This window comes from Phyllostomus hastatus, unplaced genomic scaffold, assembly GCF_019186645.2.
Source record: "Phyllostomus hastatus isolate PE091 unplaced genomic scaffold, TTU_PhHast_1.1 phas_contig_17, whole genome shotgun sequence".
NCBI classification, from domain to species: Eukaryota; Metazoa; Chordata; class Mammalia; order Chiroptera; family Phyllostomidae; genus Phyllostomus; species Phyllostomus hastatus.
In genome coordinates, this window is record NW_025333664.1 from 29,339,477 (window position 1) to 29,364,498 (window position 25,022).

General features: G+C 41.8%; 1 protein-coding gene across 3 annotated transcripts in view; it reads right to left on the reverse strand.

Moving 5' to 3' along the window:
* PAK5 (p21 (RAC1) activated kinase 5) overlaps positions 1 to 25,022 on the reverse strand; it is a 273,223-nt gene that overhangs the window by 13,057 nt on the left and 235,144 nt on the right. For all 3 annotated transcript variants that reach the window (XM_045833660.1, XM_045833662.1, XM_045833661.1), the window contains exons 5-7: positions 14,310 to 14,801; positions 12,153 to 12,286; positions 6,426 to 6,552 (exon numbers count right to left, since the gene is read on the reverse strand). In XM_045833660.1, coding sequence (XP_045689616.1) covers positions 6,426 to 6,552; positions 12,153 to 12,286; positions 14,310 to 14,801 — 753 coding nt within the window. The remainder of the gene's footprint in view (positions 1 to 6,425; positions 6,553 to 12,152; positions 12,287 to 14,309; positions 14,802 to 25,022) is intronic.

The window sequence follows — 25,022 nt, forward strand, 5'->3', positions numbered from 1 at the left end:
AAAGGGAGGACAGGTAGAGACTTGGTGTATCTCAGAGACCATTGGAAAGAGATGAATTTAAGTTGTTAATACACAACCAGCCTTACAAGAAATATTAAGTGAACCTTTCAGGATGGAAGGACACTAGATAGTAACTTGTATTTACATAAATCAGGGACACCAGTAATTGTAATTACAGATACAAGTTAAAATATAGAATATAATTTTTTGTAAAAAAAGAAAAGAATAGGAAAGGAAAGGAAAGGAAAGGAAAGAAAAGAGAAAAGAAAAGAAAAGAAAAGAAAAGAAAAGAAAAGAAAAGAAAAGAAAAGAAAAGAAAAGAAAAGAAAAGAAAAAAGAAGCTATTTAACAGGACCGAGTCTGTTTATTTCAGAAGAGCATTTGGGAAATAGCCTTCAGGTCTTCTAATTATAAAATTCTAGTTATTTGAGAGACAACAAAACTCAAATGCCCAAGAGAGCAAGGCAAAAAATATCAATGAATTACATGGTCTGTGTGAAAAAACAAGGGGTATATGCCCTTGGGAAAGAGACACTGACTTCCAGCTGATGGTCAGGAGCACAGGAAAGAGGATGCCGGAGGGTCATAAAGCCCTGGTTGCCAGTCTCTGCCTCCTTACCTATTCTTTACCCTCCCTGCAAGTCCCGTGGGAGAGGGAACATAGCCATCTTGCATTATCTGTGGATATTATGTTTGTTTGGGCTCCCCAGAAGCACACCCTGAGACAAGGATTCAGTGCTAGGGAGATACAGGGAACACTAGCAGTGAATGGGTAAGTACAACAGGGAAAAGAAGGCAGTCACTCAAGGGTTAATTATTACCCAGCAAGTTACCACAGTGTAAACAAGCTCTGAATCCTGCTGAGGAAGTCTGGGAGACTGCAGGGGACACGTGCCTCAGACCTACTGCACACAAAGGTGAGAGCTGTGGTGTTTATATACCGGCTCCCATTTTCTGTTTCCGGGCTGTTCCTAGGGAGTATGGATGTTAATTCCTTGGAATTTCCAGCCTGCCTTGTACTAGAAAAGCAGACAACTGGGTGGCAGGAGAAAATCCCCAGGTAAAGAGATGCAGGTGGTGGCTTTTGGCATTTGATGGAGGAGCTAGTGAGCACAGAATTTGGAAATTCTGGGTGGGGGCCCAGCAGTGTCTGCTGTGGTGCTACTCACCCTCATCACACTGCTTCCATTACCGCCACTTGTGAATCCAGGCACAGTGCTGCCAGATACTTTGATTTTTTTGCCAAGCAGATAGAAATCTGAAATTTTATGTGAAAGCTTCCAATTTTTAAATTGTGACAATTAATTTATAGGAAAAAAGTTACCAGAAAGGTTACTTGTGTGTATCCCTGTTTTTTTTTTTAATTGTTTGGAGTGGGAGGAGGGAGAGAGAAAGAGAAACATCACAATGTCGCTTTGTTGTTCCACTTAGTGCATAAACAGGCATTTACTGGTTGGTTCTTGTATGTGCCTTGACCAGGGAACAAACCCACAACCTTGGTGTATGGAGAGGACTCCAACAAACTGACCTTCTGGGTCAGGACTCTCCCTTTCTAATAAAGGCACTGGGGTTAATAGGTTTGAATTTCATTTCAACCAATGAATTTGATAAAAATTGATCACTCACTGTCTAGTGGCCCTTGAGTATCATCTCTCAAATGCAAGCTCCAGGCCAAGGACAGATTGTACATGAATTTGCTCAACCCTCAACTGCAAGGGTGGGGTGGGGATTGCCCTCTCTCTGAGTACCTCCCTTGTACCTCATTTACATCTTATGGTTTTATACAAATTTCTTCAAGTAATTCTTACAACCATTTTGTGACATATAATTTATTTCCCATCTCAAGACCCAAAAATCACATTCCCCTTGCTTAAGACAAATTAGTGACTCACTGGATATTGTTTCTGCCATGAACAAATAATGAACAGTTTACTTTCAGTTGATAGCAAATAGTTTCCTTTCTAGTTGTTGAAGAGGCCATAAAGAATTTATCCTTTTAAATCTGAATAACTCACTTAAATTTTTTTTATTTTGAAATAATTAGGAGGTTGCAAAGAAATGTGCACCCAGCCCTCCCTAATGTTAGCATCTTATACAACTGTAGTTCAATATCAACACCAAGAAATTGCTGTTGGTATAGTGCATAGAGCTTATTCTGATTTCATCAATTATATGTATGTGTGTGTATATGTATGTGTACATGTATGTGTGTACATGTATGTATGTGTGTATATACTCTGCAATTGTATTGCATTGTAGCCTTGCATAACCACAACTATGATTGTGTACTTAACTGTACCCTCACCAAAAGATTCCGTAGTGCTACCTCTGTATAAATGCACACTCCTAGTCCCTAACCCCTGGGAACAGCAGATTTTCTGTATATCCCTATAATTATAGTATTCCACAAATGTTACATAGATGGAATTATGCAGTGCAATTCTTTTAGAATTCTCTTAGCTTTTTAAAAAACTCATCATACATTCCTTGAGGTTTATCAAGTATCACTTATTCACTCCTTTTTATTAGTTTTATTTATTTACTTTTTTGGCTGAGTGGTATGCCATGGTACAGATGCACCACAGTCTGATTAACCATTTTCCCTTTAGAGGATATTTGGGGAGTTTCTAGGTTTGGGCTATTATGAATAAAACTGCTGTAAACATTTGTGTGCAAGTTTATGTGCCAAAATAAGTTTCCATTTCTCTGAAGTATATGACATATGTAAGTCCATTTTTAGTTTTGAAAGGAAATGCCTATTTTTCAGAGTGATGGTACCATTTTATATTCCCACCAGCCATGTATGAGTAAGTGGTGTTATCACTGTTCTTCATTTCAGCCATTTTGATAAATGTGCAGTGGTATCTTCTAGTTTTGATTTGTATTTCTCTCAGGGCTACTGACATTGAATGTCTCCAAACAGGAAGAGAACCCAAGACAGCTTATATGACACACAATATTTCCCCAAAAGCCAACAAAAATATTGCCCTGTCCATGAACTCTTCTTCCATGTAACTCAATTCCTTTCACTGAGGAAGGTTTTTTATTCCACCCCCTGCCCAAGTCTGAAAGGGCTGTGACTATGGTGGAAGTGACACTATGTGACTTTAGGCTGTGTCATAAAAGTGTCATGCACTTCCAGCCCGTTTTCTTGGGACATTCACTCTTGGAATGCAGCCTCCATGCTGCAAGGAAGGCCAAACACGAGGTCATGTCGCAGGTGTCCTGGCTGCCAGCTCCCGCTGCACACCCACCTGTCAGCCGACACTCACTGCCTAACATGTGACTGAGGATGATGTCTCGCTGCATCATGTGACCAGAGGTCAGAGCAGCACTGGCTAGGTGAGCCCAGCCAACTCTCAGAGCAATGTGAGAATGCTAAAATGACTTTTGCTTCAAGATGCTCAGTGTTGGGGTGACTTGTTATAATGACAATAAATGAACAAAAATGTCTTCTCTATAAAACTCCATGTTCTAATAGATTAATACAAACTGTACTCTCAGACTTCTCTTAGAGTAACCACACCCCATCTAAAACAACATTTTCTTTCTGTCTAGAAACTGAAGAAGCTCAGTGGAATCAATACAGTGCACCGTTCTGAAATGTGGATGAGCGCACTCTGGCCAAGAGAAACAGGATCCACTCACCATGTGGCCTGTACCCTCTTCCCAGAACAGTCATACTCCTGAGAGCCGCAGGCTCCACTCACTCAGAAGTCTCTGCTAAAGTCACCCCTTCAGAAGGGCCTTCTCTGGCCTATCTCTATTAACTGATCCCCTTTGCCCCATTCCACCTCCTTACCCTGCTTAAATTAAATAATCCCAACAACCTGAGTACTTATCACTGCCTGTCTAGTGGTGACTTTATTTGTATAGTTATCTATTTCTTTATTATCACACCTCCATGCCCCTAATACATTTAATGAAGTAGTGATTTTGCTTTGTTCCTTCCTAGGACCTAGAACCACCCCTGCCACACAGTTGACTTTCAGGTAATATTTACTGTATGAGTGACTGAACAAACCAATAAGACTAAAGCACTAACAATGTGCTGGTCCCTGTGAACACTTTGCCAGGTGCATGGAAATGCAGGCAATGTTTGAAACAGGTTCTGTCCATGATAATGATGCGGAATGATTCAATAACCTTAATACCTTGTGGGGAGGGGGAGATATTTAATTAAGCTGATTAAACAATGAATTATTACCTTAGTGTCATGTCTAATTTTGACATCTGACATGTACTTAGAGCAAGAAAGCCTTTGTCATCCATTTCCAGAAACAAGGAAAGGAAGCCTGCTTGAAAGTGCCCTGTTTTGCTCTTTTTGCCCACACCAGTCCCCAGAGCCAGTTTGTGGACCAGTTTCAGTGCTTTGTAAAATGTGCTCTGAGGTCGGGGAGGGGAGCCTATCTCTGTCTTTCCTGAGTCAGGCCAGGAAAGGGGTCCTGCTGTTTTCTTGTAGCTCTCCTGCTCTGTGGGAGAGTGCAAAAACGGTACCATAATTGTCCCCTTCCTGAATCCACATCCCTTCACAGTGTGACTTTGCATCTTCTCCCATCAAGAGGTAAAGTCTATTTCCCCAACCCTTACATCTAGGCTTGACCTTGTGACTTTGGCCAAAGGGACATTAGCAAACATGATGTAAGACAGTGGTGGGTTCAGAAGTGTGTGTGCACTGAGTTTTCCTCTGTTGCTGCTTTTGGGAACCTGGCCACAGGCAGCACACAAATGAGCTTGGGCTAGCCTGCTGGGAGATGAGTGACACATGGCTATCACCACCCCCACCATCCTGGCTGTAGGCCAGCCAAGTGCCAGGCAAATGAGGGAGGCTGTCAACTGCACACTGACCACTAACAAAATAGATAGTTGTGTTGATGCCACGTGGAGCAGAGGTGAGCTGTCCCAGCTGAGGTCAGCTTATGTGCTGACTCAGAATACTGAGCAAATATATGGTTGCTGTCTTAGGCCACTAACTGGAGAGTGTTTGTTATAAAGCAAAACTGATTGCTATATGCTTTCTTTTAAAAAGCTTTTAGTTAGAACAATGCATAGGCAGTATTTAAAACTGCCCATTAAACATAATCCCAAGTTTGCAAATTATATATATAATGTTCATATAGAAAATAATAAAATAATTAATAAATAATAACACAAGAAAAAAACTGTGTTTTGCATGCTCACAACTATACATCTACTTTAAAAAAATAAATTTCTGCAATAAAATTGACAATTCTTTTTTAAACAAAAGAAGAAAAGCCAAATGGCTTGGTTGTTTTCTTCGGGCTGCCCTCTGGCCATTTCTGGGCAAATTCTGGTGTGACGTGAATGTTTTCCATTTGGCTGAGGTTGCAGGGTTGTAACATGGATCATCAGAGGAACAGCTGGCTTTATTCATCCTAGGGCTCTTACCTTTGGTGGAAGTTTCAGGGAAGCTAAAGGGACCTAAGTAGTGAAAATATATTCTTTAAAACTCTCCCATTTAAGCCTTCCGTGGATGTCAACTCATTCTTATCTTGGCTGTTGAATTCTATGTTCCTTGGTACCATGGTGTGGCTGATGAGTTTCAACAGTATCCCTTGAAGAAGTTGTGATGATGGGAAATGCAGAAATGTAGGCCTGGAGAGATGCTCATGTAATGGGTATATTTTGTTTGTCCTAAATCTATTCCCCTACCCTTTCTGAGCCCTGGGAGGCCAATCTGTGGTCACTGATGACTTCCGATTTGCTTTAGCTAATGGGGAGCATCAACAGGGGAAGGGAAGGAAGGACCAGAGTGAGGTTGGGGTGTTGATTCCCTCAGCTCCCACTTTGCAGCTTCGCTGTAGTCTGGTTTCTACTGAAGCCCAGACTCCTGCATGCAGCCCTCTTCATGCAACAATGTCTGTCTCCAGGCTCTGGTAGCCAGTTACCACCTCACCTCCCCAGGTAAGAGTAGCACTCCATTCTGGAGTACCACACCAATCCTCATGTGCTTTTCTAATCCTCCTCATTTTTCTGCCTCTGCCCATGTCTTATTAAACTCTCCTCAAATGGTCCACTGCAGTGTGACATCTGTTTCCTGCAGGGACTCCAACAGATACTGCAGACATGTATAGTCACAAGAACAGGGTCACGAAGTCCTAGAAAACATCATCTCCTCCAACAAAATAAGGACATGGCAGAAAAAGAAATTTCCATAGTTTTCATTACTTCCTGTACTCATTGTTAATGTGGAAAATTATCCACCAAATGCGAGCCCCAGATAATTCTGACTAACATGATGACACAGAGAATGGTGATTTCCTTTTTGTAAGACATTTGGAAGGACAGTGGGTGACTTGTGATTGAAAAATGAAAATCATGAGAAAGTGTTCTTAGGAGAACAATATCCATGATAGACAAAGTGGCAAGCTAAAGCAGGGAGGGACCAAACATGAAAATCTTACCCGCCCATCGCTTGTCAGGAGGATGGAGTCACTCTTTATGTCCCTGTGAATCACTCCCTGATCGTGAAGGTAGGAGAGGGCTCTCAGAACCGACAGACACACAGTAGCTATCTGTTCTTCATTCATTCTAGAAGGAAAATAACATTTAAGAAGCAAGGACAGATTTAAGAACATCTTTGAAATGATCTAGAGAGGGAGCTCCCTAGCACTCCAGTGAACCAGGCCAGGTCTGGAAAACCCACAGGCAAGGAAAAGGAATTATTTCGGTTCTGATTCACAGAACCTAAAGCTGGACGGAGGGGTGACAGGGGCCAAACATAAACCAAGGGCCAGAGACATCCATTTGCTGTTTTTGTTTTTGGACCATCAATGAAAATGTACTTTTTCGGACTTTTATAGGTTATTTCCTACACTTCCACGGTCCTACAGAGAGTGTGCACTGAATAGCATCAAGGTTCCAGGAGTTTCTGCTAGGTGACCCTGAGCAAGTCCTCCAAGTTCCACAGATCCCTGTTTTCTGATCTTGGAAATGGGGACAACCTCAGTTCTCTCCAAGGCAGGACTCAGACAAAGTGATCTTTGTACTGCTGAGACTTGCCCTGCCTCTCACTAACGACCCTCCTCCATCCTTCAAGAACTGCAGGTTTCTTATGCTCCAGGTCCTTCTTTCAAGAAGGAAATTGGAGCTAGTTAGTTCCTAATAACTAAGTGTGAAGTGATGGTGCTTTAATAGATGCACCATGGCAATGAGAAAGGCAAGAAAGCATAGGGCATGGTTCCCGCATTTCATGGTTGCACCCCTCTGAAGAAGGTATTTCTGGTTTCAGAGGAGATTACATGGGTAGTGTAATGTATTTAGTTCTAATCTGTGACTTTCTTGCATCTGAACTTTATTCATTTGATACAAAGTAGGCATTGAAAAGAACCCTGACAAAGGGAGAACTCTAGAGACATGTGTGGCTATCTGAAGCCCTGGGCAAGAAAAAAGCCTCTCTTCCAGATATATTTTTATGACTTGCTTTATATGTAAGTTACATTTGTCTTATTCCTAGGTCTCTTCAGTATATTTGTTTCTATAAATTGGGATGTTCTTATGTATTTGGGTGGTGGGCATGTCAATGGCTACACTACCAGAAGTCTGCCAGCTAAAATGTTAATGCAAAAAAAGTTCAGTGTTTTTAGACTGTTTCATAGACTGGGAGCTGTAGGGGTCATGATTAAAATTTTGCCTCATTTTAGTGGGAAAACAATAGCATATTTTGTTCTTCACAGGGTTTCCCAAAGCTTTCTTGCTTCCTTGCATTCCCCCTATTGTTTTTCACTAATGACTTGGGTGCTATTTCAGTGACATTAGCTAATATTCTATGCCTCTCCTTCATAACAATCCTCTCTTAACTCTTCAGCATTTTACTTACCAGCAAGACTGAACTTAAATATTCCCACATGTAACATTTTGTACATCTGTTCCTTAAAACATTGCTTCTCCAAATGTGGTCCATGAACTATATAAGCTTTGGCATCACTGGGAGTTATTTATTTATTATTTTTAATATATTTTATTGATTATGCTATTACAGTTTTCCAAATTTTTTCCCTTTTGCCCCCTCTACCCAGTAACCCCAGTAACTCTCCAGCAATCCCTAACCCTTAGTTCATGTTCATGGGGTGTGTATATAAATTCTTTGGCTCTCCATTTCCTATACTATTCTTAACATCCCCCTGTCTATTTTGTACCTACCAATGTATGCTACTTAACCCCCATTCTCCCCCTTCCCCCTCCCAACTGATAACCCTCCATGTGATCTCCATATCTATGATTCTGCTCCTATTCTGCTTGTTTGATTTTGAGATTCAGTGGTTGATAGTTGTGAATTTGTCGCATTTTAATGTACATAGTTTTGATCTTCTTCTTTTCTTTAAATAAGTCCCTTTAGCATTTCATATAGTAATGGCTAGGTGATGATGAACTCCTTTAGCTTTCCCTTCTCTGGTAAGCACTTTATCTGCCCTTCCATACTAAATGATAGCTTTTCTGGATAGACTAATCTAGATGGTAGGTCCTTGCTTCGAATACTTCCTGTCAGTCCCTTCTTGCCTGCAAGATTTCTTTTGAGAAATCAGCTGACAGTCTTATGGGAACTCCTTTGCAGGTAACTGCCTCCTTTTCTCTTGCTGCTTTTAAGATTCTCTCTTTATCTTTAATCTTTGGCATTTTAATTATGATGTGTCTTGGTGTGGTCCCCTTTGGGTCCAACTTGTTTGGGACACTCTGTGCTTCCTGGACTTATATGTCTATTTCCTTCTTAGGAAACTTTTCTATCATTATTTTTCCAAATAAGTTTTCAATTTCTGGCTCTTTATCTTCTTCTGGCATTCCTATGATTTGGATGTTGGTATGTTTAGAGATGTCCCAGTGTCTCTTTAGTCTATCCCAGGTTTTTTTTTTTTATCTTTTTTCTTCTTGCTTTTGATTGCTTTTTTTTTCTTATGTTCCAAATCATTAATTTGATTCTCAGTTTCATCCCCTCCACTCTTGGTTCCCTGTAGATTTTTCTTCATTTTGCTTAATGTAAACTTCATTTCTGCCTGGGTCTTTTTTATGCTGTTGCCATACTCAATGAGTTCTTTAAGCATCCCGATAACCATTGTTTTGAACTCTGCATCTAATTTGTTGGTTATTTCTGTTTCATTTAGTTCTTTTTCTAGAGTTTTGTTCTGTTCTTTCATTTGGGCCATATTTCTTTGTCTCCTGAATTTGGCAGCCTCCCTGTGTTTGTTTCTGTGTGTTAGATAGAGCTGCTTTGACTCCCTGTCTTAGTAGCATGGCCTACTTTAGAAAAGTGTACCTGTAAATTGAATGAGGCAGAGCCTTAGGTAATCACCAGGGTGGGGCAACCCATGTCACCACTTTGTGGCTCTGTGTGGGGACAGGCTCAAAGAGGAGACAACACTGCTGTCTGGCTTCTGGAGGTTTGCCTGAGAGGAAGCTGTCTCCTGGCACTCACCCTATTTCTAGTCACTTCACTTTCTCCCCATATGCCACTTGTGTACTTCTAGTTGTTGCCCTGGTGCTGAATCCCAGACAGGATGTATCTGCATAAGTCCTAAGTTCATGCAGGCCCTTTAAGAGGAGTCTCCTGAGAATCTGGCAGTTTCTTCTGCCACCTCAGCCCCCACTGATTTTTACAGCCAGAAGTAATGGAGATTTATCTTTCTGGCACTGGAACCGTAGGCTGGGTGGTCTGGTTTGGGGCTAGGATCCATGGGTCCTGAGGTATCCCTTCCAATTTTTATCCACAACACATGAATGTGGGACCACCTATTCTGTCCCCTCTCTGGGCCACTTCACTGTCTCCACACCACTTCTCCTCTCTGTGCCTGTCTGCCTGCCTCTGTGTCTCTGTTCCTCCTACCCATCTGAATGAATACGGTTTCTTCAAATCCTTGGTTGTTGGACTTCCATACAGCTCGATTTTCTGCTGGTTCTGAGTGATATTTATCATATAGTCTAGTTGTAATTTTTTCTGTAGTTGTACAAGATGAAGCGTGTTTATGGAGATGAGGTGTGTTTATGCCTCCATCTTGATTAGATGTCCTGTTCTTTTCATTTTTTAAATCCTCACTGGAAGATATCCTCCATCACAGTGCTGAAGGCCTGAGGCTGGAGGAAGCATGGGGGAGAGTTTTCCCAGGACAGCTGCTTGTCACTCTTCCTCATGGCTGTTATTGCAGGCCCTACACATTGACCCTGCTCTCTCTTACTCATTCCTCTTCTCCCTTTGGAATTTTTTTCATCATCTGGAAGCTTTTTAGAATGCAGAGTATAACACCTCTCTACATTGAATCAGGATCTGTATTTTAATAAAATCCACAAGTGATTTGCATATTAAAATTTGAGAAGCAATGTCTTGGTATATACTTTTTTTTGCATATACTCTTTTCTGTGTGTTCCATGCCCCTTTCTTCCCACATTCTGTCTTAGTACATGCCTATTTATCTTCAAAATCTAACTCAGATTTCACCTTATATTGGAAATCTTTCTTGACTCTCCCTGATAGAGACATTCAAGTATTATTCTTTTTTTAAAAAAAATAAATATTTCATTGTTTATGTTATTACAGTTGTCTCACCTTTTTCCCTTTCACCCTCCATCCACCCAGCTGGCCCCCACTTCCATAATCAGTCCCTTCACTGTTGTCCATGTCCATGGGTTCTTCATATTTGTCCTTTCACTAATCTTTTCACCTTCTTTCAGTCAGTCCCCACATCCCCCCTCCCCTCTTATGGCTGTCAGTCTATTCCACAATTCTATGCCTCTGGTTGTATTTTGCTTATTAGTTTATTTTGTTCATTAGATTCCTTTTATAAGTGAGGTCATATGGTATTTGTCTTTCACCAACTGGCTTATCTCACTTAGCATAATATTCTTGAGTTCCATCCATGCTGTTGCAAAAAGTAGGATTTCCTTTTTTGTGTGCTGAGTAGTATTCTGTTGTATAAATGTACCACAGTTTTTTGATCCACTCATTTACTGATGGGCACTTAGGCTGTTTCCAAATCTTGGCTATTGTCAATAAATAGCACTGCTATGGACATGGGGGTGCATAAATTTTTTCAAATTGGTGTTTCGAGATTCTTCGGGTATAATCCCAGTAGTGGAATTGCTGGGTCAGAAGGCTGGCCCATTTTTAGTTTTTTGAGGAAATTCCATATTGTTTTCCACAGTGGCTGCACCAGTCTGCATTCTCACCAACAGTGCACTAGGGTTCCCTTTTTACCACATCCTCACCAGCACTTGTTTTTGTTTGTTGATTTATTTATTAATAATATCCATTCTGACTGTGTAAGGTAGTATCTCAATGTGGTTTTAATTTGCATCTCTCGGATGGCTAGTGATGTTGAGCATATGTCTATTGGCCATCTGTATGTCCTCCTTTCAGAAGTGTCTATTCAGGTCCTTGTCCATTTTTTAATTGTATTATTTGTCTTCTTGGTGCTGAGTGGTATAAGTTCTTTATACTTATGCGACACACATACTTTTCTAATTCTGCACAGGTAGTATAATGTATGTATTTTTAATCTGTGACTTTTTTGAGAGAATGTTTCTCAGCCTTATTCTTTTGTGTCTTTTGCATCCCCAGCATATAGGAAAGAGCCTGGCACATAAAAAGTGATTGATAAACACCTGATGAAACTGACACATCAGAGAAGTATGTAACAATGGTAATTAGCCGTTGTTACTTGCCAAACTTGTTACTTTGACTAAGAGTCAAAGAATTTCTCTGTGTTATATAAGTTTGTTACTATGCCATAAATCTTTGACTGATCTTCCAACTGTCCCTTCCTTCCCTAGGTACCCTTCATGTACTAACACATAGCAATGACATGGCAGCTCAGGAGAATGAAATTTAGTTTTTCATATCTATGCAGAAATGAACATTTCTACTATTTGTCACCAAAATCTCTCTCTCAGAAGCTTACCAATTTAAAAGCAATGGACATTAATGAACTTCTGGAGGGCAAGGAAAATGTTAATTGTATGAATGAACTACACATATACAATATTGTACTAGGCACCTGGGGAATACAGACGAAGAGGTAGTCATGGTCCTTGACTTCAAAGTGTTTATAATTTATGAAGAGTTCACAAAGACAATCATTGAGGCCTCCCCTGGAGGAGAATAATAAATACCTTGAATTGTTTCTCTAGATAATAAAGAAACTTACCTGGTGTGAGTAACAATGTCCGTCAAGGCACCACCTTCTAAGAATTCCATGACCACCCAGAGCTCATCATTGACAAGGTAGCTGTTGTACATGTCGACCACATTGTCATGGTGGTAATCCCGCATTATCACAACCTGGGCCAACAGAAAGATACTTTTTGACTCGTGGCAGTGAAATTTGGCTTCCTGTTTTATTGAGGTCATATTTGTGCTGTGAGTGCAATTGATTGACAGCAGCTAGTAGAAATAAAGGGAATCGAGTTAGTAAATCTAGAGAAAATGGCAGGTCAACCAGACATTGGGTCAGGGAGAACAAGGAGTGAGGATGGGCAGAACTGAGACAAGGCTGCATCCACAGAGGGAGGTGAGTTACCTGTCCTGGGGATATGATAAGATACCCCTAAGGATCTCCTTCAGAATGCACTGTCCATACTCTATAGTTGCTTAACCTGGTAAAAGTATCACTAATTCATGGTATGTGGGTAAATCGTTGAGTCTCACAAGTAAATGAAGCAGTTACTAGGAGTGGAGCCACATGATACCAACTTAACTTCTTGGGAGAAAGCCTGGGTTGAATTTCAGAGAAGTCTTGGCTGTATATGGAGGATAGGCCTTGGAGGTAAAGATACAATTTAGGCATAAAAAAGCTAACTAGAATCTGTTTACTGGAGAAAGCTTCCAGGAATTGCTGCTCTGTGGCTGCTTCCGGTGACCATTTTGGAATTCGTGTTAAATAATACATTATAGAGTTATTTGTTGAAATTATATTTGCCCTGACTGTTCTGGCATTGTGGGAAATAAGCTGCAGAAATCAGGAATTGTGGACTGGGAAGAAGCTGAAGCCCACTCACCTGGTGCTCTCTGTGTGGTTCAGAGCATGGAATAGAAATGAACATATTCATGAGCTGGAGCCACCACAGAAGAGGGTCCAAAGTCACTGCTGACTGCATTTTTTACAGTGTCTGTTTACTTCTCTGAGAGCTATCTGTGGGTGGTACATTCTCTGCTAGAGACTGGCATGTCTAACACTGGAATCCTGACTTGCTATCTTTAGGACTTAGAGTTCTCATCCACAAGAGCTCACCTCTCTAAGACCCCCACAAAATCATTAAACACTTCTAAATGTTTTGTCCCTAGATTCAGATACTCATTTTTTCCATCTATGTACATTTGAGAACTTTCAAGTGAAAAGTGAGTTGAAAGGTAAAATGAGAAAGTAGAAAAATAGGTGCAGCAAATCTATAGAAAAGTGTTAATTCCTTAATATATCCAGAGCTCTTACAAATCGATGGGGCAAATGCTACTACCCTAATTGAAAACTGTGCAAAGACAATACAAATCAATGAAGAAATTAAAAATGGCCTATAAACAGTTAAAAATAGATTTAACTTCACTAGTAACAACAGTGTTAATTACAGCAGTATGATTTATTCATGTCTATCAGACTAACAGAGATAACATGATAGTATCCAATGGTTGGTGAGGTCCAAATTAGTACAAACTCTCTGGAAATCAATACTATATATCATTTTTCTATGTTGAAAAGATATAGAAAGAAAATACTGAAATGTTAATATAGTCTATTTCTTGATTGTAGAATTATGAGGCTTTTAAAAAGAATATTTTCCATATTTTCTACAGGAAGAATTCATTACTTCTATGGTTAGGACAAAATATTTTAGAGTTCCTAAAGAGTGATAGTCAGTCCATTGGTAAACTTGTCTCTGTTTATTATGATTTTTAAAAATTGGCTAGAGAGGATATACAGTATAAAATGAATATATTCCCACAGAGACAGAGTAGCTGGAGGCTTTGGAATCTGCCACCAACCTGCTGTTTGACTCTGGGCTAGTCATTTAACTTACATGAGTCCATATTTCCTTATTGTTACAGTGATGACATCTTTTTGTCTCATAAAGTTGTGAGAATCAAACCAGATCAATGCGCAGCAGAGCGGCTTATACACATGAAGTACCTTGTAAAGGTAGCAGCCATACATGCATAGAAAGAGGCCAGAAGGAAGGATTATGGGGAATGCTACTTTTGTATTTAGATTTTCACTGTTTTCTGAAGTCTACTATTATAGCACATGTACTATTTCTGAAATGGGAATAAGTGTTCTGCAGGTGAAAAAGGATGATCTGAACATGCCATCTACCTCATTAAAAAGCAGTTCTCGTCTCTGCTGCTTTCGAAGGTCCATTTTCTTCACTGCAACTTGTTTCCCTGTGTGTTTCTCAGTGGCGATGCACACAATTCCAGTCGACCCTTCCCCGATTTTGATAAAGTTGTCCAAGTACTCCCTGGGATCTCCTGGGCTGACTACCAGCTGCAGAGCAGCCCGAAACTGTTCATGGGACACCCGGGAGGGCTGCTGGTCTGATGAGGAGCCCCAGCTGGGCGGGGGGTAGGTACTGGATGAGATGCTGAGAGAGCTCAGGTAAGAAGCTGTGGAGATGTACTGTGAGCTGGTCTGTAGGGAGGGGTGGTGGTACAGGGTGGCTTTGTGGTACCCAGATGGGTACTGGTGGCTGCTTGAGGAGTAGGCCGCTTTGCTTTGACTTTGAGGTAGTTTGGCGGGGCCCCTGGGGTAGGTGTCGGACCCTGACAGTGGAGGACTGAGGACCATCTGTGCTCGATCGTAATCCACCTGGGGAGACAGGCAGGGAAGGAGAATATTTGAATATTCATATGTTACATCTGAACCACCACAGCCAGTTTGTTGGTGAGCTAACACATGGCTGGTCTGAGGAAGACCATCACTGCACATCCTGGTCATGGGTGAAGCTTACCTTTCCAAGCCCTGGGTCACCCCTGCTTCCCCCCTTTATCTGACCTCCGATCTCCCCCTCCAGGCTCTTTTTTCCCCTTTCCCTATCAAATTCCCCAGAAACAGACTCTGAGGCCTGGATTTGAATGCAAGTAGTGAAATGTGATCTCTAGAGTTATGAAGTGAGACAGTGGAAGGGTAAATGCCAATAAAAAGTGAGTTTATATAACGAAGTTTTGTAACTAAGAATATGATGGTTAATTTTATGTTTTAACTTGGCAGGGCTAGGTACTCAGTTGCTTGGTTAAACATTGGCCCAGTTATAACAGTAAAGGTAGTTTTTAGATGTGATGAACATTCAAATCAGTAAACTTTGAGTAAAACAAATACTCTCCTTAATGTGGGTGGGCTGCATCTAATCAGCTGAAGATATTAAGAGAAAAGATTGAGGTCACCCAAAAAGGAGGGATTTTTGCATCTGGATGGTCCTTGTACTCACAACTACATCAACTCCTGCCAGAATTTCTAGCCTGCCAACCAGCCCTGTACTTTCTAGACTTCCCAGCCCCCACAATCAGAGAAACCAGCCCCTTAAAATCTCTCTCTGTATACATACACACACACACACCCTCCTGAACTCTGGTTCATACTAGAGGGTGGTATGAACTATTCACATACCTAACATAGCAGATGCATGTAAAAGTGAAAACATGGCTCCTGTGCTAACAGCTTTTTATTACAGCAGCCCACCCCACCCCCCATTCCACAGGGGATGCATTCCAAGAACCCCACTGGATGCCTGAAACTCTGAATAGTACAAAAAATAACCTATATTATGTTTCTTCCTATGCATACATACCTTTTCACTTAAAGGAAATATTTTACAGGTTTTTCTTTTATTTTGGTGTATGCAAACTGCCAGCATTACTAGTCTTGCACTTTGGGGCCATTAAGTAAAATAAAGGTTACTTAAACACATGCACTGAGATACTGCAACACTTGATCTGATCACCAAGGTGGCTACTAAGTGATGAAAGTGGGAGTGGAGTATATACACGGAAATGCTGGGCAAAGGGATGATTCATGCTCCAGATGGGACAGAGTGTGATGATGGCATGAGATGTCATCATATTACTCGGTGCAATTTAAAACTTAAGCTGTTTACTTTGGGAATTTTCCTTTAAATATTTTCAGATGGTGGTTGACAACTGAAACCACAGAAAGTGACACCATGGATAAGAGGGGAGGGTGCTAGGTATTGCGATGTTCTCACTAAGTACAAAATATAGTTGAGAATAATCAAAATTTGCAGGGGCTTGTGAGTGAAAGAGAAATTTGGTCCACCCTCAAAGAGACTCCAGCAAAGACTATTCAACTGTGATTTGAAGAGTGGATTAGGGAATTTGCAGGACAATGGGGAGGGCAGACGTGGCCTGAGTAGGGAAAGCCAGTGAGCCGTCCCCTTCCTGAAATCAGGAATGAGCTCCATTTACCCCTGGAATGACTGAGATCAGGGGTGGTGAATATACCACATCATACTATGTTCACCTCATTGCCCAGGACAGAAAGTGGTAATTGATCAATGAACTCTTTCCTGTAAGATCCTGATGACAATACAGTGCCAGATAGACAGAAGGTGATCAGAAAGAGATTTGCTGATTGGACCTCAGGCTCCTTTTTAATACAGTGCCTCAGAAAGTCTCTAGCACTCTACTGGGATGTATACAGAATGACATTTGCTTGTCCCCTCCCCACCCCATCCACCCCAAAGAGCTAGATCTATTCTAATATGGCAGATACTGACCACATGTGACTAATTAATTGAAATCAAACTAAGATTAAAAATTCAGCTCCTTAGTCATATTAGTTATATTTTAAGTATTTTTTTAACAGTCATCACATAAGATGGTACAAATAGAGAAGATTTCCACCACTGCAGAAAGTTCTATTGGCTGGCACTGTTCTACATGAATTAATTGCTCCTAGGTAGTACATTCATTGATTCATTTATTCCACAAATTAATACTTGAGGAACTAATATATGCTAGGCATTATTTCAGGTGCTGTGGGAAGTTCCAGTTATAATAAAAATGTATGGTATCTCTGCTCTCCTGGAGCTTATATATCAAAGAAGGAGACAGATGATAAGCAAGTAAATCAATACATATATAGTATGTGGGTCAGCAGTAATAAGAAAAGTAAAGCAGAGTTGCGGGGTTGAGAGTGATAAGGTGCCATTTTGGACAGGAAAGTGCTTTCTGCCTTGAGGGGGTGCCATTCAAGCAGGAACCTGGTTGAAGTGAAGGAACAAACCTATGAGTGTGCGGGAGGGGGTGGTCCAGCCAGAAGGAGAAGAGGTAGGATTCTGAGGCACATATAGTCTTGAGGAACAACATGGAGGCTCCCCTGAAGTGGAGAGGGAGGTGGTTTGGAAAAGTGAACGGCGAAGCAGGCAAGGGCCAGATCATGTAGACCATAGCAAGGACTCTAGTCATTGTTCTGAGTGAAGTGGGAGCCACTGGAAGTTGCTGAGCAGAGGGGAGTAATATGGTCTTGACTCTGGCTGCAGGAGGAGAGACTTAGGTGGTAAGAGTGGAAATAAGGATGACAATTAGCTTACTGCAGTCAATGAGGGCTGAGCTTGGGGCAGGTGCTGCAGATGGGGTGAAGAGTGGTGGGATGGAGGGGAGGGTCTGAAGATAGAGCTGACAGAGTTGCTGATGGTTTAGAATCTGAAAGAAAAGAATCAAAGATGACTCCTAGGATTTTGGCCTGAGCAACAGGCCATTTAATGATTTGAGAAGCACAAGGACAGGAGTAGGTTTTTGGGTGAGGTAATTGCCTCCACGATGGCTCCCAATGATCCCTGCCTCTTGACATTTATGCCCTTGTTTCATCACTTCTTATACTGTACCAGGTGTCTCCATATGAACAAAAGAACATGGTGGAAATGATAGTGTCTTCTGAGGCCAAAAATGCCACTGTGGTTTCTTTACCTCTTCTCTTGGGTCACTTCCTCTGGTTTTCTCTAGCTGCCATGTCATGAGAACACTCAAGAATCCTATGGAGAGGTCCAGGTGGCAAGGCCTCCTGCCAAAAACCAGCTAGAAATGGAGGCCTCCTTCCAACAGCCATATGAGCTGTCTAGGAAGTGATCCTCCAGCTGTAGCCAAGCCCTCAGGTAACTGCAGCCAGGGCTGACATCTTGGCTACAATTTCAGGCCAGGATCATCCAACTAACCTAGTCATGGAGACCCAATGCACAGAAAGGAAGTGAGATAATAAGAAGTGTTTATTGTTGCTTTAAGGCATTAAGCTTTGGGATAATTTGTTATACAGCAATAGATAACTAATACATAGAAGGAAACAGTTCTGTTAGGATTGTGTTAAGTTTGAGAGAGTTATCATGCATCATTTAGTAATGTATACTTAGGAGACTGAGTATGTCTCTTAGGAGACTGTCACTTAGGAGATGTCACTTAGGAGACTAAGGTGTGCTTTGAATCCAGAGAAGGTTGAAGCTAAAGACATGAGTCTGGTCAGTATTGAGTTGGCATTACAAGCCATGATGTTGCATATGTAAGAGAAGGTCCAAGGACTGCTACATGTAGAGACCAGGAAGAGTAGGAGAAGGAGTGGCCAGTGACATTGGAAAGAAAAGGAGGGAATAAGGTTGTCCTAGAGCCAAGGGTGGAAAGTATTTTGAGAAGAGTAATGCAGCTTGTCAAACTCCACTGAGAAATGAAGGAGGCTGAGGCACATTGCTCACTGGACCTGGAACCATGGTGGTCACCTGGAAGAAGGCTGGTGTCCCAAGCTCCTGGGCCATCATACAGCCTGACTAAAAACCTATTCCACCAGTCAAGGAGCCAGATCTGCACACAGAGGGCTCCTGACAATAGCTACCAGGGTACCATTCTCAGTTCTTCTGCACTGTTCATTGGCTGCCAGGTGGCAGTGCTGCCCTGCTGCACAGCCAGTCATGCAGCCCCCACCCCAGCCTTGGGAGCACCACACTCAGGTGAGTCCTCCATTCAGCCAGCCTCCCACCAAGCAGCGGTGACCATGAAGTGGCTAAGCCATGGCCATATCTTGACTGCAGAGCAAACAGAACACGTGGTTTTCAGAGAGAGACTTAGGGTTGAATTCTGACTCTGATGGCTTTAGTCAATCACTTTACCTCTCTGAGCCTCAGTTTCCTTATTTGTAAAATGGGGATCATAACACCTCCCTCACAGGGCTTTTATGAGGCTTCACTGTGGCAGCCTAGAGCAATCTAGGGTTTAAGAAACCAGACTCTGGACTCAAATCTTCTTCTCTGCCATTTACAAGTTTTGTGACACTGGGTAAGTTATTTAAACTCCCTGTGCTTCAGTTTTCTCATATGTAAGGTGGTAGTGATAAGAATAATTCCTACTTCCTTAGGTCACTGTGAACTCTAAAGGACTGAATACATGTCAGAAGATTCAAACAGTGATTGGCCAATACATTCTCGATGGTAGTGCTATATAATGTGCTCAGCACAGCAGTGGAAATAAAAGAAAAAGTAAATACTAGCTACAATATTAATAAAACAGCTAGCATTTATGGAAAGTGTACAATGTACTGGTGACAATATATTCCTATACATTAATCCTCAAAATAATCTGACAAGGTTCCTTCGATTATAATACATAGAACACTGTATTATAATTAAAATGCAGTATTCAAAATCAAGCTGATTTATTTCCTAAGCCCCTAGATTTGGGTCATACATGAGGGAAACTGGCATATACATGGGATGAGGGTAGGGGGAGTAAAATGTCAGCATATGTTAAATAACTGGGTTCTCCCTTTAAACAAGTTGGAGATTAGCTGAGCCCAGGCTAGTCACAGGCCAGCGCATGAATGGAAAAGGGGTGTATAATTTTTATTCTGAAAATGTGTTATTTTGAAAGGATACAGTTATTTTGAAAATAACTTTATCCTCTAGGAATTGCAAACACCACTCCACACTGCACTAGGCCACTTTCTTCTTCCTGGAGTGTCAGCGGCATCACCAGGTTCCAGGCTTGCCAGCCAGCTTGGGGTACAAAGAAGAGGACACGTGTTCACACAAATGGGACAATTTCCAGTCATACAGAATGCAGAGTTATGCACTGGGAGCTTTGAGATTAGGTCTTTGGGACAAAACAGTGCAATTGTTTCTCATGCCTGCTGATAAAAGGTGCAGACTCATAAAAAAGCAATGGATGAGAAGCAACCACTACCACCAGAGACAATTTTTGGAATCAAACTTGAGATGTGCATGTCAAAGGACAACTGACTGCTTGTCTTGAAAGAGGGAACATGTGATCTTCCCTCTGGGTTTTCATCCACTCAAGGAGGAGATGCTGGGTAAATGACTGACTCTGTGAAGGAGAAATGCATGAGCGGCCCTGTTTGGGGCCACCATGTCACTGCCCCACTGGCCTCAGTTGGGTCTTCATGACCCAGCTGTGGGGGTTGTGATGGAGAGTATCACTGGTTGCACACTTGTGGCAGGCCTCATTCTTTTTCCCTCTGACAGTCAGGCACAGGGCCATTAATTCCATTTTACTGTTGACAAAACTGAGGCTCAGGGAGGTGAAACTACTCCCAAGTAGTCCAAGGCAAGAGGCGCTGTAGTCCTGAGGAGATTTCACCATGCAGTTCTTCTGCTCAGGTCAGTGCTGCCCTCCCAGTGGGAGGGATGTAGATGCCCCATGTGCTCAGTGCACTGGCACCACGGGCCTGCTTTTTTCCCCATTTCTACCTGTATTTCTACCATTAGTGTTCACTTCCCCGATGTGTGTAATCAAGGCTGGATGCTCTCTCTTTGATAAAATGCAGTGTGTTTTATTGGGTCCCTTTCGTTAACCAAGTCCTCTATTAGAAGACTATCCTTGCAGAATAGATAACATGATACTAATGTTGTTAATTGACACTTGACATTTGCTGAGTACTTTCCATGTGCCAGGGCTGGTTCTGAGCACTTGATGTACATGGCTGCATGTAATACTATGATTCACTTTTGCCCCAAACTTGATTTACACAGAGCAAGCAGCAACCAGTCTGGCTTTTTCATGCTGGAGATGAGCAGTCTCTTTGCTTTGTTGTGCCCTGAAAAAGTGTCTGGGAGCATCACACTCAAGCACCAGAACCAGAGGCCTCACAGCCTTTGTTGACTCTGTGGGAAGCAGAAAATGTGCCTCTCCATTTGTCATGGAACACAATTGTTGCACAATTACATAGGAGCCATAATTGTTCCATTTTACAGATAAGAAAATTGAGGCACAGTGTGTTTTAGTAGGCCATACAAAGTGCTCAAAGCTAAGAAAGCTAGAGTTGGGATTCCAATACAGACAGTGCTACTTTAGAATCCAGGCCCCTGATACATTCTGAAATATCCTCCAATGATCAGAAGGTGGAGAGGAACAACACAGGGGTGGGCACAGAGTGGAGTGACAACTACAGAGCTCAAGCTCGTGAGGGTGCTTCACTGGGGTGCAGATGTCTACACAACCTGGTGCGGAATGGAACAGCCGGGTCAGAAAATGGTGGACGGTAATGCCTGCAGAAAGGACATGCAAGAAACATTGCTTTGTTTTTTGTTTTCTTTCTTTTTTTTTTTGTAAAAGTGTTGGCTTAGAGAACTCAGCTCAAAATATACAAAAAGGAAATAATCATCACAGCAAAATAAGCTGATCATCTATGTACACAATTCATCGCTTTCATTTTCCTTTTGGTCACAGCTGAATTCTGTGTTCAGCTATAACATGTCCAAACTTTCTTCCATGGATTCTCCTCAAAATGAAAGCCAAGGTTTTGTAACAAGCCCCCTGGCTCTCTTACATGGCTCTTAAACTGCTATAATTATTTAATTGTCCAATGCTAAATCATCTTTTCCATGACATCCTCTATTTGGAAGTGAATGAAACATAAATGATGAATTTGTCCATATTTACTGTTTTGCATATACACACATTCATGAATGTAAGAAAGGCTTGCAAAGGAGTAAAGCTTGAGGTAGGCAACCTTTTCTGCAACCTGATTTACAGTATAGTCTAGGGAAGAAAAGGAGTACATGTGAAATCCATATAAGCAGGCCTGTGGTATGGTGAGAGGGATGTAGGGGTTAATCACTGAGTGAAACCAGAATGCAGAATTGGGCCAGTGAAAGGTACAGATAGATACTTGATAAACAAATCCAACGTACTCCCCCACTATCCAAACCATTTCCAAAAAAATCTAAGCATGTAGTCTACCTTTGAAGACCTATTGCAAAGGCATAGGAACCCAAGCAGGGGTTGGGTATCTGGTCTGCAGGAGTGGAAACAATGAAGAAAGACTAGGAAGACTTCTCCCCACTCCTCCAAAGAGAGAGGTCCTGTGATCTTGCGGAAAACTTACCTCACAGAAATGAGACCATGGTCTGCATACTTTTGAGAGGAGTTTCCATATGGCAAGATGTAATAAGAAAAGACTGGATCGTTTTTGCAAATTATCACCCAGGCTGCTAAACTGCTCAGCTGCTGTTCCAAGGCCACAAACTGTCATTGAAAATTGGATACATTCGGAGAAGGAATTCTCTGTACAGGAATCTTTAAAGCCACTGAATGAATGTACAAGCAGTCTTGGTTTCCTTTCTCTCTGAAATGGTTAATGACATCCATTCATGTTTTTAGTTTCCTGATGCCTGTTCATATACCATATAAATTAATTCTTAAAGAAGTGTGCTTTTTCATGTCTCTATCCAAACCCAATCAAAAAGTAAGATGGGCAAAAATAAAAAAGGCTGTATTATATGGAAGTAAATAATTCCCAGCTAACAACTCTGCCGAACTACCCTTCCACAATGCGAACATCTCCAAGGATAGGGTCAGACACAGGCTTGTGATGTATCAGAATTATACATAATTATAACAATGAATTCGTTTAATCAATCAATTTCACCAGTGGTGCGCTGGGGTGGACAGGGCATAAAACTCCACACAGCTATCAATTGGTCTGATTACAGCTGGCTGTCAGCCAGAATTCCCCTGATCCATGTTAGTTAAATGCACATTAATCTGAATTTGGCAGTGTAATCAAGGACCTAACTGAACTGTGAAATTGAATTCTGCAGTAGAACATCATTTGACCATTTTATGCCAAGGCTGGAGAAACAAGCTTGGTGGGGGGGAGGGTAGAAAAAGAAAAGAAGGGGGAAAACCCTGCTTCAGCATCTATTTGTCACCATGGTCTGTACTGGTGACAGGGAGGACAGGTCCAGGACTGTGTGTGTGTATGTGAGCATGTGCCCACAGGATGGGGACTGCAGAATGTTCCATGAAGAATGAAGAGTCTCTCCGCTTCCCGCAGAATTATGGGGGCTGCAGGGCAGCTGGTTCCTGTGCTCAAGTGGGATGCTCCAATACACCTTTTCAGGGCACAAACAAAGCAAAGGGACTGCTCATCTCCAACACGAAAAAGCCAGATTGGTTACTGCTTGCTCTACATAAATCACATGGGGGATACAAATGAATCATAGGCCTGAGCAAAAAAAAGGACATCTCAAATTGCTCTTATGTGACTCAAAGGGTGCCATAACAGACCCAACCTTGTCTTTGAGAAGAAAAAAATTCCAAAGAGAATCAGTAACTGGCTTTCTCTAGAGGAAAGATTTTCAAGCCTCGTAATGAAGGGAAGGGGATTCATTAAACCCTGTGACTCAAATGTATGTTTTCTCATATGTTTCCCTCTGGTTACGCTCTGCAATTAAATTCTCCCTGTCTCAGGCAGGAATGCTGCTGGTGGGCAGTCCCTGCTGGCCCTCAGATGGGGACAGACAGTCTGGCCTGTGGCTGATGGCTCATGTGTTTCCATCCTTGAGTTTCCAGCCTCTGCTACCCGCTCCAAGGTGTTTGCTGTGCTGAGCACTCCGTCTGTCTCTTGGATTTCTGGATATTAGGGAACTGTTTCATCTCCAACTGCATCCCAAGGAAACAGTAACTGTGGTCCCTGCTTGAGGCCCAACTGTGACTGACATGTGCCCAACCATGGTCAGTTTCCTCCCAATTACTTCTTTTCACTTATAAAAGGGAGAGGCCCTATTAGACTCACTCTGGCCAGATGACAAAGGGAAACAACATACAACTTGAGCTGATGCTCCATTTTGGTGAAAGAAGCAAGTATACATGCATTATCACTGCCCATGGGTTGTGGTCATGAGCAGGCCCTGGGGGACCTCATGCATCAATGTGTCTCCTTAAGTCCCTAATGCAGAAAGCTTAGGAAGTAGGTCAAGGTCTGGATGATCAGAAGCATGCTGGATTTCCAATCCTCATGTAGCTGAAAGTCATGCACTATATGTAATGTTTTTGCAAGTCCATTTTTCCCACCATGACATCATATTCCTACTCAGGCACATAGGAATTTATACCTTATGACATGAAATAGGAGGAGTCATGTCATTCCATGACTTACAATATACATGGCAAGCTCACACTGAAAGAGTTCAGACAAGAGGCTCAACCTCTACAAAGAGGCAAACCCTAGTAATTTGAAGAAATAAATAAATCTGCAATCAGCAGGCTCAAGTATACAGTATTTCAGGCTCTTCCTCCACCTCTGAACCAATTTATCCAATTAACCCCCCCAACGCTGCTGCTCGAAACTCTAAGAAGGCATCCTCTATGCAAGAGCAGATTACTCTGACATGTGATGTGTTGCTGTCAGCAGTGACAAGAAGCTGGAGAATCTAGGGACTGGTCTTCTGCCGCAGAATATGGTTCCAATGTGTCAGAGCCAGGTTAGATTCATTTTTTTTAAATTTGGTAGTGGGAACACCCACTTATAATGACCAAAATACACTTTGTGAACGACAAAAACATTCATAGGAAAATGAGTTCATTCATATGCAAAGAACACCTAAAGTCTCCATCAGACAGAACAGATGTTAGAGACATTGCTCTGAATCGCCTCTTTGGATATTTTATGGGCCTTAATGAACATCCTACAGAAGCCTATATATAAAGAAAAATATCTAAAGACAGTAATACCCATTGTTATATTAAGCTACTCAGCGCTTCTTTCATTCAATCTCTCTTTCCCCCTCCTTTC